Source organism: Lynx canadensis, chromosome B4, assembly GCF_007474595.2.
Source record: "Lynx canadensis isolate LIC74 chromosome B4, mLynCan4.pri.v2, whole genome shotgun sequence".
NCBI lineage: Eukaryota > Metazoa > Chordata > Mammalia > Carnivora > Felidae > Lynx > Lynx canadensis.
This window is the reverse complement of record NC_044309.1, coordinates 121,135,820-121,149,373: the sequence shown is the minus strand read 5'-3', so window position 1 is coordinate 121,149,373 and position 13,554 is coordinate 121,135,820. Positions and strand designations below refer to the sequence as shown.

Genomic DNA, 13,554 nt, shown 5'->3' with positions numbered 1-13,554 from the left:
AACTTCCCTTTACCCCATTACAAAGTACTGTCAACTTTGACATAAACCAGATGATTATTTTCTTGTGGGTCTGTTTCTTGATTCTCTCTTCTGTTCTACTTTGTCTGTTTTTTGTTTTTCTTTTTGTTTTTTGTTTGTTTTTTCTCCCAGTAATACCACATCTTAATTTCAGTAGCTCATCTCAGTGTGTTTCCATCTTTCTGGGATCTTGGCCCCTTAAGTTCTAATTGTTGTGACTCTCTGGTATCTTAAAAAAAAAATCTGCCTGCTCTTTCCCCCAGTTTTCATACATTATTCTTGGCAGAATTGTTGGTCTAAATCAAGCTACTCTATTAAAGCTGAAAATGAGATCCTATAATAATCATTTTAGAAACAGATTAGATCATGTCACTCCTCCATTTAAAGTACTTCCCTGAGAGCCACTGCTCAGAGAGTAAAATCCAAACTTCATACAAGTCTAACAACAAAAAAGAAATCCGTCTTCCTCTTGTTTTGTGTAACTCTGTTGCTCACTATGCTTTAGTCAGCTGGTGTTTACCTCTCTCTAGGATGCTTTCCTCAAGAACTTTCCTCCAGGTCTCAGTTCAAATGTCACTTCTTCCTAAAGGCTTTCTCTGACTCCATGTTGGAGTGTAGTTCCTTCTTTCCACTCTGTTAATATCACATTACCTTGTTTTATTTTCCTTACGGCACTTTCCACCAGTGGAAATTATTATATTTATTAGTTTACTTGTTTATTTTATTTCTCTCCCCATTAGAATGTAAACCTTATGAAGGCAGGAACCCTGTCAGCCGTTTTTATGGTAGACTTTTTAATGACAAGAACAGTGCCTGGGACATAAAGCAAAGTTGAATGAATACACATGGACATTTAGCATTATAGTGTATGGTCAAGGTTAAGCCAGGGTTTTAATATTTTTCCCTCAGGCTTTTAATTCTTGATCCAATAAGATAAAATTGGAACTGCAGATTATGACATTAAAAACATTATTAAATATTTTATTTTGATTTTGCCATGCATGAAGATAATTGAGACTGCTCTTAGTTGCTAGTAGCATTACATGAAATTTTACAGTTATGCTTTTGTTCTTTCTCAGGACTCCACTGATGGATAACTGGTATTCTTTATCATATCTCTACCTCAGCACTCTTGGAACTTTGGTAACCTTATTCATGGGAATGCTAATCAGTTTACCAACAGGTAACTATCTAAACCTTCGTATTGTATTTACCTCCATATCAGTTTTTACTATATCTGTTTTATAGCTGCTGATGTTATCTTACTATAGTCCTGTTAACAACTAGTTTAATTACTTGTTCCATTTTCCTCATGGGAAATTTGAGGGCCTACACTTGAAAGCAGAAGATTCTCTTTGAGCCTTTGCTCCACCATGTACCAGCTGCATGAACTTAGGGAAGACTGTATAGCTACTCTGAGGCTTAGCTTTCTTCTGTGTAAATTAAGATTAGTGGTGATTGACTTCCCTATCTCACAGGTTGCTGTAAGATAAAAATAAGGTCTTTAAAATATTATATGTAGTTACTACAATGCTAGGGATTTTACACATATTATTACAACAGTCCTGCATCAGATCTTTTCATTGTCCTATGCTGACTTTTTGTAAACTTTAAAGAAGTATACACAGGTAAGGAATGATCGCTACAATTGTTATATCTAAACATAGTATGAAGCTTTTTTCAGATTCCATAAATTTTAAAAACATTATTTAAAAACTGTCAGTGAGGAGCCTGCTTGGGATTTCTTTCTCCCTCTCTTTCTGCCCCTCTTCCACTCATTCTCTCGCTCTCACAATAGATAAATACACTTTAAAAAACATTATTTTTTAAAAAACAAACTGATAATACACGTGGTACATACACTGCTCTCTGGGATTGCTATAGAACTGTTATTCTGGAACTTCATGTCCTTATTCTGCGAGTTCCATCTGTCTCCCTCCTGTGTTGTATTCCCTGCTGCCTGTATCCCATTATTCCTAATTCTTGTTTATCCCCTTACTTGAATGGAGCACATCCTTTTAGCATGTTCTTGAGAAAGTGTAGACAAGAGATTTTGAAAATGTGGTACCTCTGGAAAAAAGTGTCTTTAATTCTCCCTTATACTTGATTGATCATTTGTTTGAGTAGAGAATCCTAGGTTGAAAATAACTTTCTTGTTTCTGAAAGGATGTCTTTTTTTTTAAGTTTTTTTTTTTTTTTAATTTTTTTTTTCAACGTTTATTTATTTTTGGGACAGAGAGAGACAAAGCATGAACGGGGGAGGGGCAGAGAGAGAGGGAGACACAGAATTGGAAACAGGCTCCAGGCTCTGAGCCATCAGCCCAGAGCCCGACGCGGGGCTCGAACTCACAGACCGCGAGATCGTGACCTGGCTGAAGTCGGACGCTTAACCGACTGCGCCACCCAGGCGCCCCTAAGTTTGTTTTTTTTTAATGTAATTTATTGTCAAGTTGGCTAACATACAGTGTATACAGTGTGCTCTTGGTTTTGGGGGTAGATTTCCATGATTCATCACTTCCATACAACACTCATCCCAACAAGTATCCTCCTCAATGCCCACCACCATTTTTCCCTCTCCCCCGCAACCCTCCCATGAACCCTCAGTTTGTTCTCTGCATTTAAGAATTTCTTATGGTTTGCCTCCTTCCTTCTCTGTTTGTAACTATTTTTTTCCCCTTCCCTTCCCCCATGGTCTTCTGTTAAGTTTCTCAAGTTATACATGTGAGTGAAAACATATTAAGTTTATTTATTTATTTTGAGAGAGAAAGAGAGAGAGTGTGTGTGTGCACATGTGCAAGCAGGAGAGGGGCAGAGAGGGAGGGAGAGAATTGCAAGCAGGCTCTGTGCTGTCAGGGCCGACCCTGACGCAGGGCTCAATCTCATGCAGGACTCTGCTCTGTCTCACAGACTATGAGATCATGACCTGAGCTGAAATCAAGAGTCAGACACTCAACTGACTGAACCACCCAGGTGCCCCTCTGAGAGGATGTCTTAACTTTCTTCTAGTTCACTGTGTTGTTATTAAGATGCCAGTGCCATGCTACCTGCTGGCCCTTTGTATGTGACCCATTTCACAATGGTTGCTTTGCCCTAAGGCCTCGGTAGGATCTTTTCAAACTGAGGACTCATGCCCTTCAGTTCTAAGGCATTTCCCCATATTATTTCTTTTGTAATTTCTTGTGATTTTCTGTTTTCTCTTTATGGAAACTCTTGTTAGTCAAATGTTTGAGTCCCAGACAGTTATTCTAATTTTCTTCTCTTTTCTCTCCTATTTTCCATAACTGTGTCTTTTAGGTCTACTACATGGGATACTTTTTCAATTTACTTTTCCTTAATTCTCAAAGGAGCATTCTGATCCAGTTTTGAGAATAATCTGTAAAGGAAGGAGGCAGGTAGGAAGCTATTACAGTAAGTCAGGTGAACGATCTTGGTGGCTGAAAGCAGGATAGCAGGGTAGTTGGTGAGAAGTGCTGGGCTCCCCGATTTCCTACATTCCCTCACACATGTACTTCCATAGCAACCAGACTGGGGGAAGGCAGCTCACTGCCCTTTTCTTCAAATGTGCAATAACTAGTCAGAAATCCTATACTTTTGTCCTAGGACGTCCGATGTCTTTGTTTGCTTTATGCTGCAAGGCTACCATCACTGTGCCACTTGATAGTAGAAGAAATTCTAAGTAGAAAGTAGTAGAAGAAATTCTACTATCAATTATGATTTTGTAACTCCTGAATAGCACTGCTTTTCAAGCTTCTGTGATACTTGTATTTATAATTAATAAATGATATCAATAGTTAGTAGTAATATTAATATATCAACAATGCTATTGCAATGTATAATTCTTAGGCATTTATGATAAAGTTTGTAGCTATTTATTACCTTTCAAACAGCTGTTTTTAACTATTTTCTTTCTTTTCAAAAAGGACTGTGGCTTTTTTCGTAAATAAATTTACTAGCACAGTAGATTTATTCTTTTTGTCTGTTTTGATATATTTTAAGACAGATTTTAAACTTTTCTCACAAATAGCTCAATTATTCAGATCAAGAATACACATCAGCAGTCTCCTTGTGCTATTTGACGTTAGGTTCTTATTCAACCCATTCCTTTTTCTTTAAGAAAATGGAATATCAATATGATTTCACTCATTTGTAGAATTTAAGAAACAAAACAGATGAACATATGGAATGAAGAAAAAAAGAGAGGGAGAGAGGAAAGCAAACCATAAGAGACTCTTAAAGATAGAGAACAAACTGAGGGTTGATGGAGGGAGGTGTATGGGGGCTGGATTAGATGCGTGACAGGTGTTAAGGAGGGTGCTTGTTGTGATGACCACTGGGTGTTATATGTAAGTGATGAATCATGGAATTCTACTCCTGAAATCAATATTTCACTGTATGTTAACTAACTAGAATTTAAATCAATATTTGAAAAGAAAAAAAAAAAGAAAATGGAGTATCAGAATATTCCCTTTCAACATTCCCTTTTTTTTTCCTTAAAAGTTTTTATTCTGATAACCATATACAACCATATCTTTTGTTTTTTTTTTTTTTTTTTTTTTTTTTTTTTTATATGAAGTTTATTGACAAATTGGTTTCCATACAACACCCAGTGCTCATCCCAAAAGGTGCCCTCCTCAATACCCATCACCCACCCGCCCCTCCCTCCCACCCCCCATCAACCCTCAGTTTGTTCTCAGTTTTTAACAGTCTCTTATGCTTTGGCTCTCTCCCACTCTAACGTCCTTTTTTTTTTTTTTTTTTTTTTTTTTTCCTTCCCCTCCCCCATGGGTTCCTGTTAAGTTTCTCAGGATCCACATAAGAGTGAAACCATATGGTATCTGTCTTTCTCTGTATGGCTTATTTCACTTAGCATCACACTCTCCAGTTCCATCCACGTTGCTACAAAAGGCCATATTTCATTTTTTCTCATTGCCACGTAGTATTCCATTGTGTATATAAACCACAATTTCTTTATCCATTCATCAGTTGATGGACATTTAGGCTCTTTCCATAATTTGGCTATTGTTGAGAGTGCTGCTATGAACATTGGGGTACAAGTGCCCCTATGCATCAGTACTCCTGTATCCCTTGGATAAATTCCTAGCAGTGCTATTGCTGGGTCATAGGGTAGGTCTATTTTTAATTTTCTGAGGAACCTCCACACTGCTTTCCAGAGCGGCTGCACCAATTTGCATTCCCACCAACAGTGCAAGAGGGTTCCCGTTTCTCCACATCCTCTCCAGCATCTATAGTCTCCTGATTTGTTCATTTTGGCCACTCTGACTGGCGTGAGGTGATACCTGAGTGTGGTTTTGATTTGTATTTCCCTGATAAGGAGCGACGCTGAACATCTTTTCATGTGCCTGTTGGCCATCTGGATGTCTTCTTTAGAGAAGTGTCTATTCATGTTTTCTGCCCATTTCTTCACTGGGTTATTTGTTTTTCGGGTGTGGAGTTTGGTGAGCTCTTTATAGATTTTAGATACTAGCCCTTTGTCCGATATGTCATTTGCAAATATCTTTTCCCATTCCGTTGGTTGCCTTTTAGTTTTGTTGGTTGTTTCCTTTGCTGTGCAGAAGCTTTTTATCTTCATAAGGTCCCAGTAATTCACTTTTGCTTTTAATTCCCTTGCCTTTGGGGATGTGTCAAGTAAGAGATTGCTACGGCTGAGGTCAGAGAGGTCTTTTCCTGCTTTCTCCTCTAAGGTTCTGATGGTTTCCTGTCTCACATTTAGGTCCTTTATCCATTTTGAGTTTATTTTTGTAAATGGTGTGAGAAAGTGGTCTAGTTTCAACCTTCTGCATGTTGCTGTCCAGTTCTCCCAGCACCATTTGTTAAAGAGGCTGTCTTTTTTCCATTGGATGTTCTTTCCTGCTTTGTCAAAGATGAGTTGGCCATATGTTTGTGGGTCTAGTTCTGGGGTTTCTATTCTATTCCATTGGTCTGTGTGTCTGTTTTTGTGCCAATACCATGCTGTCTTGATGATGACAGCTTTGTAGTAGAGGCTGAAGTCTGGGATTGTGATGCCTCCTGCTTTGGTCTTCTTCTTCAAAATTCCTTTGGCTATTCGGGGCCTTTTGTGGTTCCATATGAATTTTAGGATTGCTTGTTCTAGTTTCGAGAAGAATGCTGGTGCAATTTTGATTGGGATTGCATTGAATGTGTAGATAGCTTTGGGTAGTATTGACATTTTGACAATATTTATTTTTCCAATCCATGAGCAGGGAATGTCTTTCCATTTCTTTAAATCTTCTTCAATTGCCTTCATAAGCTTTCTATAGTTTTCAGCATACAGATCCTTTACATCTTTGGTTAGATTTATTCCTAGGTATTTTATGCTTCTTGGTGCAATTGTAAATGGGATCAGTTTCTTTATTTGTCTTTCTGTTGCTTCATTGTTAGTGTATAAGAATGCAACTGATTTCTGTACATTGATTTTGTATCCTGCAACTTTGCTGAATTCATGTATCAGTTCTAGCAGACTTTTGGTGGAGTCTATCGGATTTTCCATGTATAATATCATGTCATCTGCAAAAAGCGAAAGCTTGACTTCATCTTTGCCAATTTTGATGCCTTTGATTTCCTTTTGTTGTCTGATTGCTGATGCTAGAACTTCCAGCACTATGTTAAACAACAACGGTGAGAGTGGGCATCCCTGTCGTGTTCCTGATCTCAGGGAAAAAGCTCTCAGTTTTTCCCCGTTGAGGATGATGTTAGCTGTGGGCTTTTCATAAATGGCTTTTATGATCTTTAAGTATGTTCCTTCTATCCCGACTTTCTCAAGGGTTTTTATTAAGAAAGGGTGCTGGATTTTGTCAAAGGCCTTTTCTGCATCGATTGACAGGATCATATGGTTCTTCTCTTTTTTTTTGTTAATGTGATGTATCACGTTGATTGATTTGCGAATGTTGAACCAGCCCTGCATCCCAGGAATGAATCCCACTTGATCATGGTGAATAATTCTTTTTATATGCTGTTGAATTCGATTTGCTAGTATCTTATTGAGAATTTTTGCATCCATATTCATCAGGGATATTGGCCTGTAGTTCTCTTTTTTTACTGGGTCTCTGTCTGGTTTAGGAATCAAAGTAATACTGGCTTCATAGAATGAGTCTGGAAGTTTTCCTTCCCTTTCTATTTCTTGGAATAGCTTGAGAAGGATAGGTATTATCTCTGCTTTAAACGTCTGGTAGAACTCCCCTGGGAAGCCATCTGGTCCTGGACTCTTATTTGTTGGGAGATTTTTGATAACCGATTCAATTTCTTCGCTGGTTATGGGTCTGTTCAAGCTTTCTATTTCCTCCTGATTGAGTTTTGGAAGAGTGTGGGTGTTTAGGAATTTGTCCATTTCTTCCAGGTTGTCCAATTTGTTGGCATATAATTTTTCATAGTATTCCCTGATAATTGTTTGTATCTCTGAGGGATTGGTTGTAATAATTCCATTTTCATTCATGATTTTATCTATTTGGGTCATCTCCCTTTTCTTTTTGAGAAGCCTGGCTAGAGGTTTGTCAATTTTGTTTATTTTTTCAAAAAACCAACTCTTGGTTTCGTTGATCTGCTCTACAGTTTTTTTAGATTCTATATTGTTTATTTCTGCTCTGATCTTTATTATTTCTCTTCTTCTGCTGGGTTTAGGCTGCCTTTGCTGTTCTGCTTCTATTTCCTTTAGGTGTGCTGTTAGATTTTGTATTTGGGATTTTTCTTGTTTCTTGAGATAGGCCTGGATTGCAATGTATTTTCCTCTCAGGACTGCCTTCGCTGCGTCCCAAAGCGTTTGGATTGTTGTATTTTCATTTTCGTTTGTTTCCATATATTTTTTGATTTCTTCTCTAATTGCCTGGTTGACCCACTCATTCGTTAGTAGGGTGTTCTTTAACCTCCATGCTTTTGGAGGTTTTCCAGACTTTTTCCTGTGGTTGATTTCAAGCTTCATAGCATTGTGGTCTGAAAGTATGCATGGTATAATTTCAATTCTTGTAAACTTATGAAGGGCTGTTTTGTGACCCAGTATATGATCTATCTTGGAGAATGTTCCATGTGCACTCGAGAAGAAAGTATATTCTGTTGCTTTGGGATGCAGAGTTCTAAATATATCTGTCAAGTCCATCTGATCCAGTGTCTCATTCAGGGCCCTTGTTTCTTTATTGACTGTGTGTCTAGATGATCTATCCATTTCTGTAAGTGGGGTGTTAAAGTCCCCTGCAATTACCACATTCTTATCAATAAGGTTGCTTCTGTTTATGAGTAATTGTTTTATATATTTGGGGGCTCCGGTATTCGGCGCATAGACATTTATAATTGTTAGCTCTTCCTGATGGATAGACCCTGTAACTATTATATAATGTCCTTCTTCATCTCTTGTTACAGCCTTTAATTTAAAGTCTAGTTTGTCTGATATAAGTATGGCTACTCCAGCTTTCTTCTGGCTTCCAGTAGCATGATAAATAGTTCTCCATCCCCTCACTCTGAATCTAAAGGTGTCCTCAGGTCTAAAATGAGTCTCTTGTAGACAGCAAATAGATGGGTCTTGTTTTTTTATCCATTCTGATACCCTATGTCTTTTGGTTGGCGCATTTAGTCCGTTTACATTCAGTGTTATTATAGAAAGATACGGGTTTAGAGTCATTGTGATGTCTGTATGTTTTATGCTTGTAGTGATGTCTCTGGTACTTTGTCTCACAGGGTCCCCCTTAGGATCTCTTGTAGGGCTGGTTTAGTGGTGACAAATTCCTTCAGTTTTTGTTTGTTTGGGAAGACCTTTATCTCTCCTTCTATTCTAAATGACAGACTTGCTGGATAAAGGATTCTGGGCTGCATATTTTTGCTATCTAGCACCCTGAAAATCTCGTGCCAATTCTTTCTGGCCTGCCAAGTTTCAAAAGAGAGATCAGTCACGAGTCTTATAGGTCTCCCTTTATATGTGAGGGCACGTTTACCCCTTGCTGCTTTCAGAATTTTCTCTTTATCCTTGTATTTTGCCAGTTTCACTATGATATGTCGTGCAGAAGATCGATTCAAGTTACGTCTGAAGGGAGTTCTCTGTGCCTCTTGGATTTCAATGCCTTTTTCCTTCCCCAGTTCAGGGAAGTTCTCAGCTATTATTTCTTCAAGTACCCCTTCAGCACCTTTCCCTCTCTCTTCCTCCTCTGGGATACCAATTATGCGTATATTATTTCTTTTTAGTGTATCACTTAGTTCTCTAATTTTCCCCTCATACTCCTGGATTTTTTTATCTCTCTTTTTCTCAGCTTCCTCTTTTTCCATAACTTTATCTTCTAGTTCACCTATTCTCTCCTCTGCCTCTTCCATCCGAGCCGTGGTGGTTTGCATTTTGTTTTCCATTTCCTTTAAAGCGTTTTTCAGCTCCTCGTGACTGTTCCTTAGTCCCCTGATGTCTGTAGCAAGAGATTCTCTGCTGTCCTGTATGCTGTTTTCCAGCCCAGCGATTAATTTTATGACTATTATTCTAAATTCACTTTCTGTTATATTATTTAAATCCTTTTTGATCAGCTCATTAGCTGTTGTTATTTCCTGGAGATTCTTCTGAGGGGAATTCTTCCGCTTGGTCATTTTGGATAGTCCCTGGTGTGGTGAGGGCCTGCAGGGCACTTCCCCTGTGCTGTGGTGTATAACTGGAGTTGGTGGGCGGGGCCGCAGTCCGACCTGATGTCTGCCCCCAGCCCACCGCTGGGGCCACAGTCAGACTGGTGTGTGCCTTCTCTTCCCCTCTCCTAGGGGCGGGATTCACTGTGGGGTGGCGTGGCCCGTCTGGGCTACTTGCACACTGCCAGGCTTGTGATGCTGGGGATCTGGCGTATTAGCTGGGGTGGGAAGGCAAGGTGCACGGCGGGAGGGGGGGCAGGCTTAGCTCGCTTCTCCTTAGGTGATCCACTTCAGGAGGGGCCCTGTGGCAGCCGGAGGGAGTCAAATCGCTGCCGGAGGTTTGGCTCCGCAGAAGCACAGAGTTGGGTGTTCGCGCGGAGCGAGCAATTTCCCTGGCCGGAGCCGGTTCCCTTTGGGATTTTGGCTGGGGGATGGGCGGGGGAGATGGCGCTGGCTAGCGCCTTTGTTCCCGGCCAAACTGAGCTCTGTCGTCCGGGGGCTCTGCAGCTCACCCTCCCTTTGTCCTCCAGCCTTCCCGCTTTCCGAGCAGAGCTGTTAACTTATGACCTCCCAGACGCTAAGTCGCGCTTGCTGTCTGAACACAGTCCGTCAGGCCCCTCCGCTTTTGCAAGCCGGACTCGGGGGCTCTGCTTGGCCGGCGAGCCGCCCCTCCGCCCCGGCTCCCTCCCGCCAGTCCGTGGAGCGCGCACCGCCTCGCCGCCCTTCCTACCCTCTTCCGTGGGCCTCTCGTCTGCACTTGGGTCCGGTGACTCTGTTCTGCTAATCCTCTGGCGGTTTTCTGGGTTATTTAGGCAGGTGTAGGTGGAATCTAAGTGATCAGCAGGACGCGCGGTGAGCCCAGCGTCCTCCTACGCCGCCATCTTCCTCTTTTGTTTTATAAAGTAATGCTATACTCAGCTGAGCAGGCATCCAGTGATAAGAAGCAATACAACTTCATTAATTTCATATGGCTTATTCCCATTTCACAACAGCAGTGAGCACCTTGAGAAAAACAAACAAATTAGAAACACGAAATCCTAACACTTCTGGGGAAATAAATTTAAAGATCTAATGCAGGATACTAGGAATCTGTAACAATTCAGGCCATACAGACTTGGTTGGCATTTCAGTTTCACCTAACCATGTACCCACCGTAAGTGGGTCTGTCTCTTCATCAGTAAGTGGGGTAAATAATACCCTAAGTAGACCGCGAGCTATGAGTACAGTAATTGTTTTACTCATCTCTGTCTCCCCAGCACCTAGTAGAGTCTCTAGCACATGGTAGTTACTCAACAATGTTGACTTGATTAGTTTAAAGTTGATCCCATTTCTGGAAGAGCAGAGGTTCCCATAATTAAAAGCCTAATATTTGCACCAAAGTGATGGCACTCAAATATTAGATAGCATAAAGATCACTTTGGAAATTTGGTAAAAATCAGGATTCAGTGGCCCTACCCCAGAGTTTCTAACTGGGTTAGTCCAGGTTGGAGTTCAGGAATCTGTGTTTTAAGTACATCTCCTAGTTGTACTTTGTACTAAAGTAGTTTGAGGAGCACACAGTTTTAAAAAGCTGTCTTTGATCTACAAATAAAATAATTTGTATCTACAAATAATTTTTGTAAAGCAAAATGTTAGGGAAGAGGAGTTGAATCCAACACAATCATCATACTGATTTTCATTTAACCAATTTATTTGACATTTCATAATTTCCTGCACTTCTTCACATACATCTACATTCACAGCCTTGAAACTGGAGGAGTGCAACTCCGCTGCCTGAAGCAGAGGCAGATGGTTTGACATTTTATTGGTAGATCAGAGAGGATGCTTTTAAACCAGTTTCCCTATGAGTACTGGGCTCTTTCTCAGGTTAAGCACCATATGAGTAGGCGGCTTGCATTTAAGAGCCATCTATTCATTTTTATTTTTTATTATTTAAAAAAAAAATTATGTTTTTATTTTATTTTTGAGAGAGAGAGTGCAAGCAGGGGAGGGGCAGAGAAAGAGGGAGACACAGAATCCGAAGCAGGCTCCAGGCTCTGAGCTGTCGGCACAGAGCCTGACTTGGAGCTCCAACTCACGGACTGTGAGATCATGACCTGAGCTGAAGTCGGACACTTAATCGACTGAGTCACCCAGGCGCCCCATCTCATTTGTTTTTAAACACCAGACTCATATTTATCATAGTGAGAGGCTTGCAGAATCTGAGTGTGACTAAGGGAAGGGAAATGGTGAGCCAAGTCTCCAGCACTGCTTAAAAGATTCTCTTTCCCTTTGTGTTTTATAAGTGCATAGAGTTGAATGCACCCAAGTCAAATGCTTGTATGATGGGCCATCACTGGGTAGTTACAGTTATCTTTCTAACAATGTAAACAATGTAAATGTTTTTCAGGAGGAAGAAAACAAAACTTAGACCGCAGATTCCTACTAACCAAAGAGGACTTTCTTTCCAATTTTGACATTTTTAAGAAAGTAAGTTGGCTTTCTTTCTCCTTCAATTAGTAAGACTGTGCTTTTACCCCCAAGATAGAATACTAGTTAGTCCTTAGACTCTCTTTTGAACTCTGATAGACAAGGAACGTATTTGACCTATTCTTTGATGATGTATTTCTGTTATATATCTCGTCCTCAGTAGACTACCAAGCTGATTTAGAGAAAGAAAAACAGTAACAATTATTTAGAATTGAATAGTTACTTTTTTCTAATCACTGTATTAACATTTTCTTTTAGAAGAAGCATACTTTAAGCTATAAATCTCATCCGATAGAAGATGGTGGAACTGATAACCCTGCCTTCAACCATATTGAATTGAACTTCACAGACCAAAGTGGCAAGATCAATGGGACTCGTTTGTGAAGCAGCTGTGATAGTAGATGATCTTAAACAGTGTCCCAATTTGATATATTTTCTAAGAAAATTGGGTCGGGTTTAGATTTTTTTTGAAGGGGTGGTTCTATAATGAGTAAAGTTTGGGGGGAAATTTTTGTTAAAGCAAAGTCTTGACTCTTCAGTTCCTAGACTCAGTAATTGATGCTACTCTGGAGTTAAGAGTTTCGGTGTCAGTGTTTTCCTCTATTTCTCTTTTATTTTAATGAGGCTGCAGTTGTGAAAATTATGACCACATATGTGCTGATAGATTAATACACACATACTTAATGGTCAAAAGCATATTCTTAAATTTGGTCATTTCCATGCATTTGGTGCTAACATATCAGTTTTAGGATTTACCGAAATCATAAGTAATACTGGAAAGAGCTTTCTCTCTTCTACTACATACTCTATTTTTTAGAAAACAATGGGGTGACAGATCTATGTTATCTAGATCTTTGCTTCACATTGATCCATATCAGCTCTATCAGGGAATGTATTAACCTTGGAACCAATTCTGGCTCAGGAAGGTGATAATCAAGAAGCATCCTGTTTGGGATGGAACAATGATCAAGGTCTTCTTGGTGTTGTGTATCTATTCTTGTGCCTTTCAGCTAATTATCTAGAGCTCCTAACCATTGGGGGCTTATATTGCCTTAGACTCTGGTTTTTTTGTTTTTTTTTTTTTTTTTTTTTTTAATGTTTATTTACTTTTGAGAGAAAGTGAGAGACAGAGGCATGAGCAAGGGAGTGGCAGAGAGAGGGAGACACAGAATCCAAAGCAGACTCCAGGCTCTCAGCTGTCAGCACAGAGACTGTCATGGGGCTCTAATTCACAGACTGCGAGATCATAACCTGAGCTGAAGATGGAAGCTTAACCAACTGAGCCACCCAGGCGCCCTAGACTCTGGTTCTTATATGCAATCCTAGTTTTGGACCCAACTGCGGTTTTGTTGTACAACTTTACTTTGCTTGCCTTCCTAATTTCCTGTTTACTCTGTTACCTTGGGCTTCGGTATATCTTGAGACACCCAATATGAATCATGCTACCCCAGGTTTAGAACCATG

At 39.9% G+C, this 13,554-nt stretch overlaps 1 protein-coding gene across 1 annotated transcript in view; it reads left to right on the top strand.

Moving 5' to 3' along the window:
• The window catches only part of SLC5A8 (solute carrier family 5 member 8), a 61,286-nt gene extending 48,111 nt beyond the window's left edge, over positions 1–13,175 (top strand). The window contains exons 13-15 of the mRNA XM_030321857.1: positions 1,098–1,201; positions 12,011–12,090; positions 12,349–13,175. Coding sequence (XP_030177717.1) covers positions 1,098–1,201; positions 12,011–12,090; positions 12,349–12,474 — 310 coding nt within the window. The 3' untranslated portion in view covers positions 12,475–13,175. The remainder of the gene's footprint in view (positions 1–1,097; positions 1,202–12,010; positions 12,091–12,348) is intronic.
• The last annotated feature ends 379 nt before the right edge of the window (positions 13,176–13,554 follow it).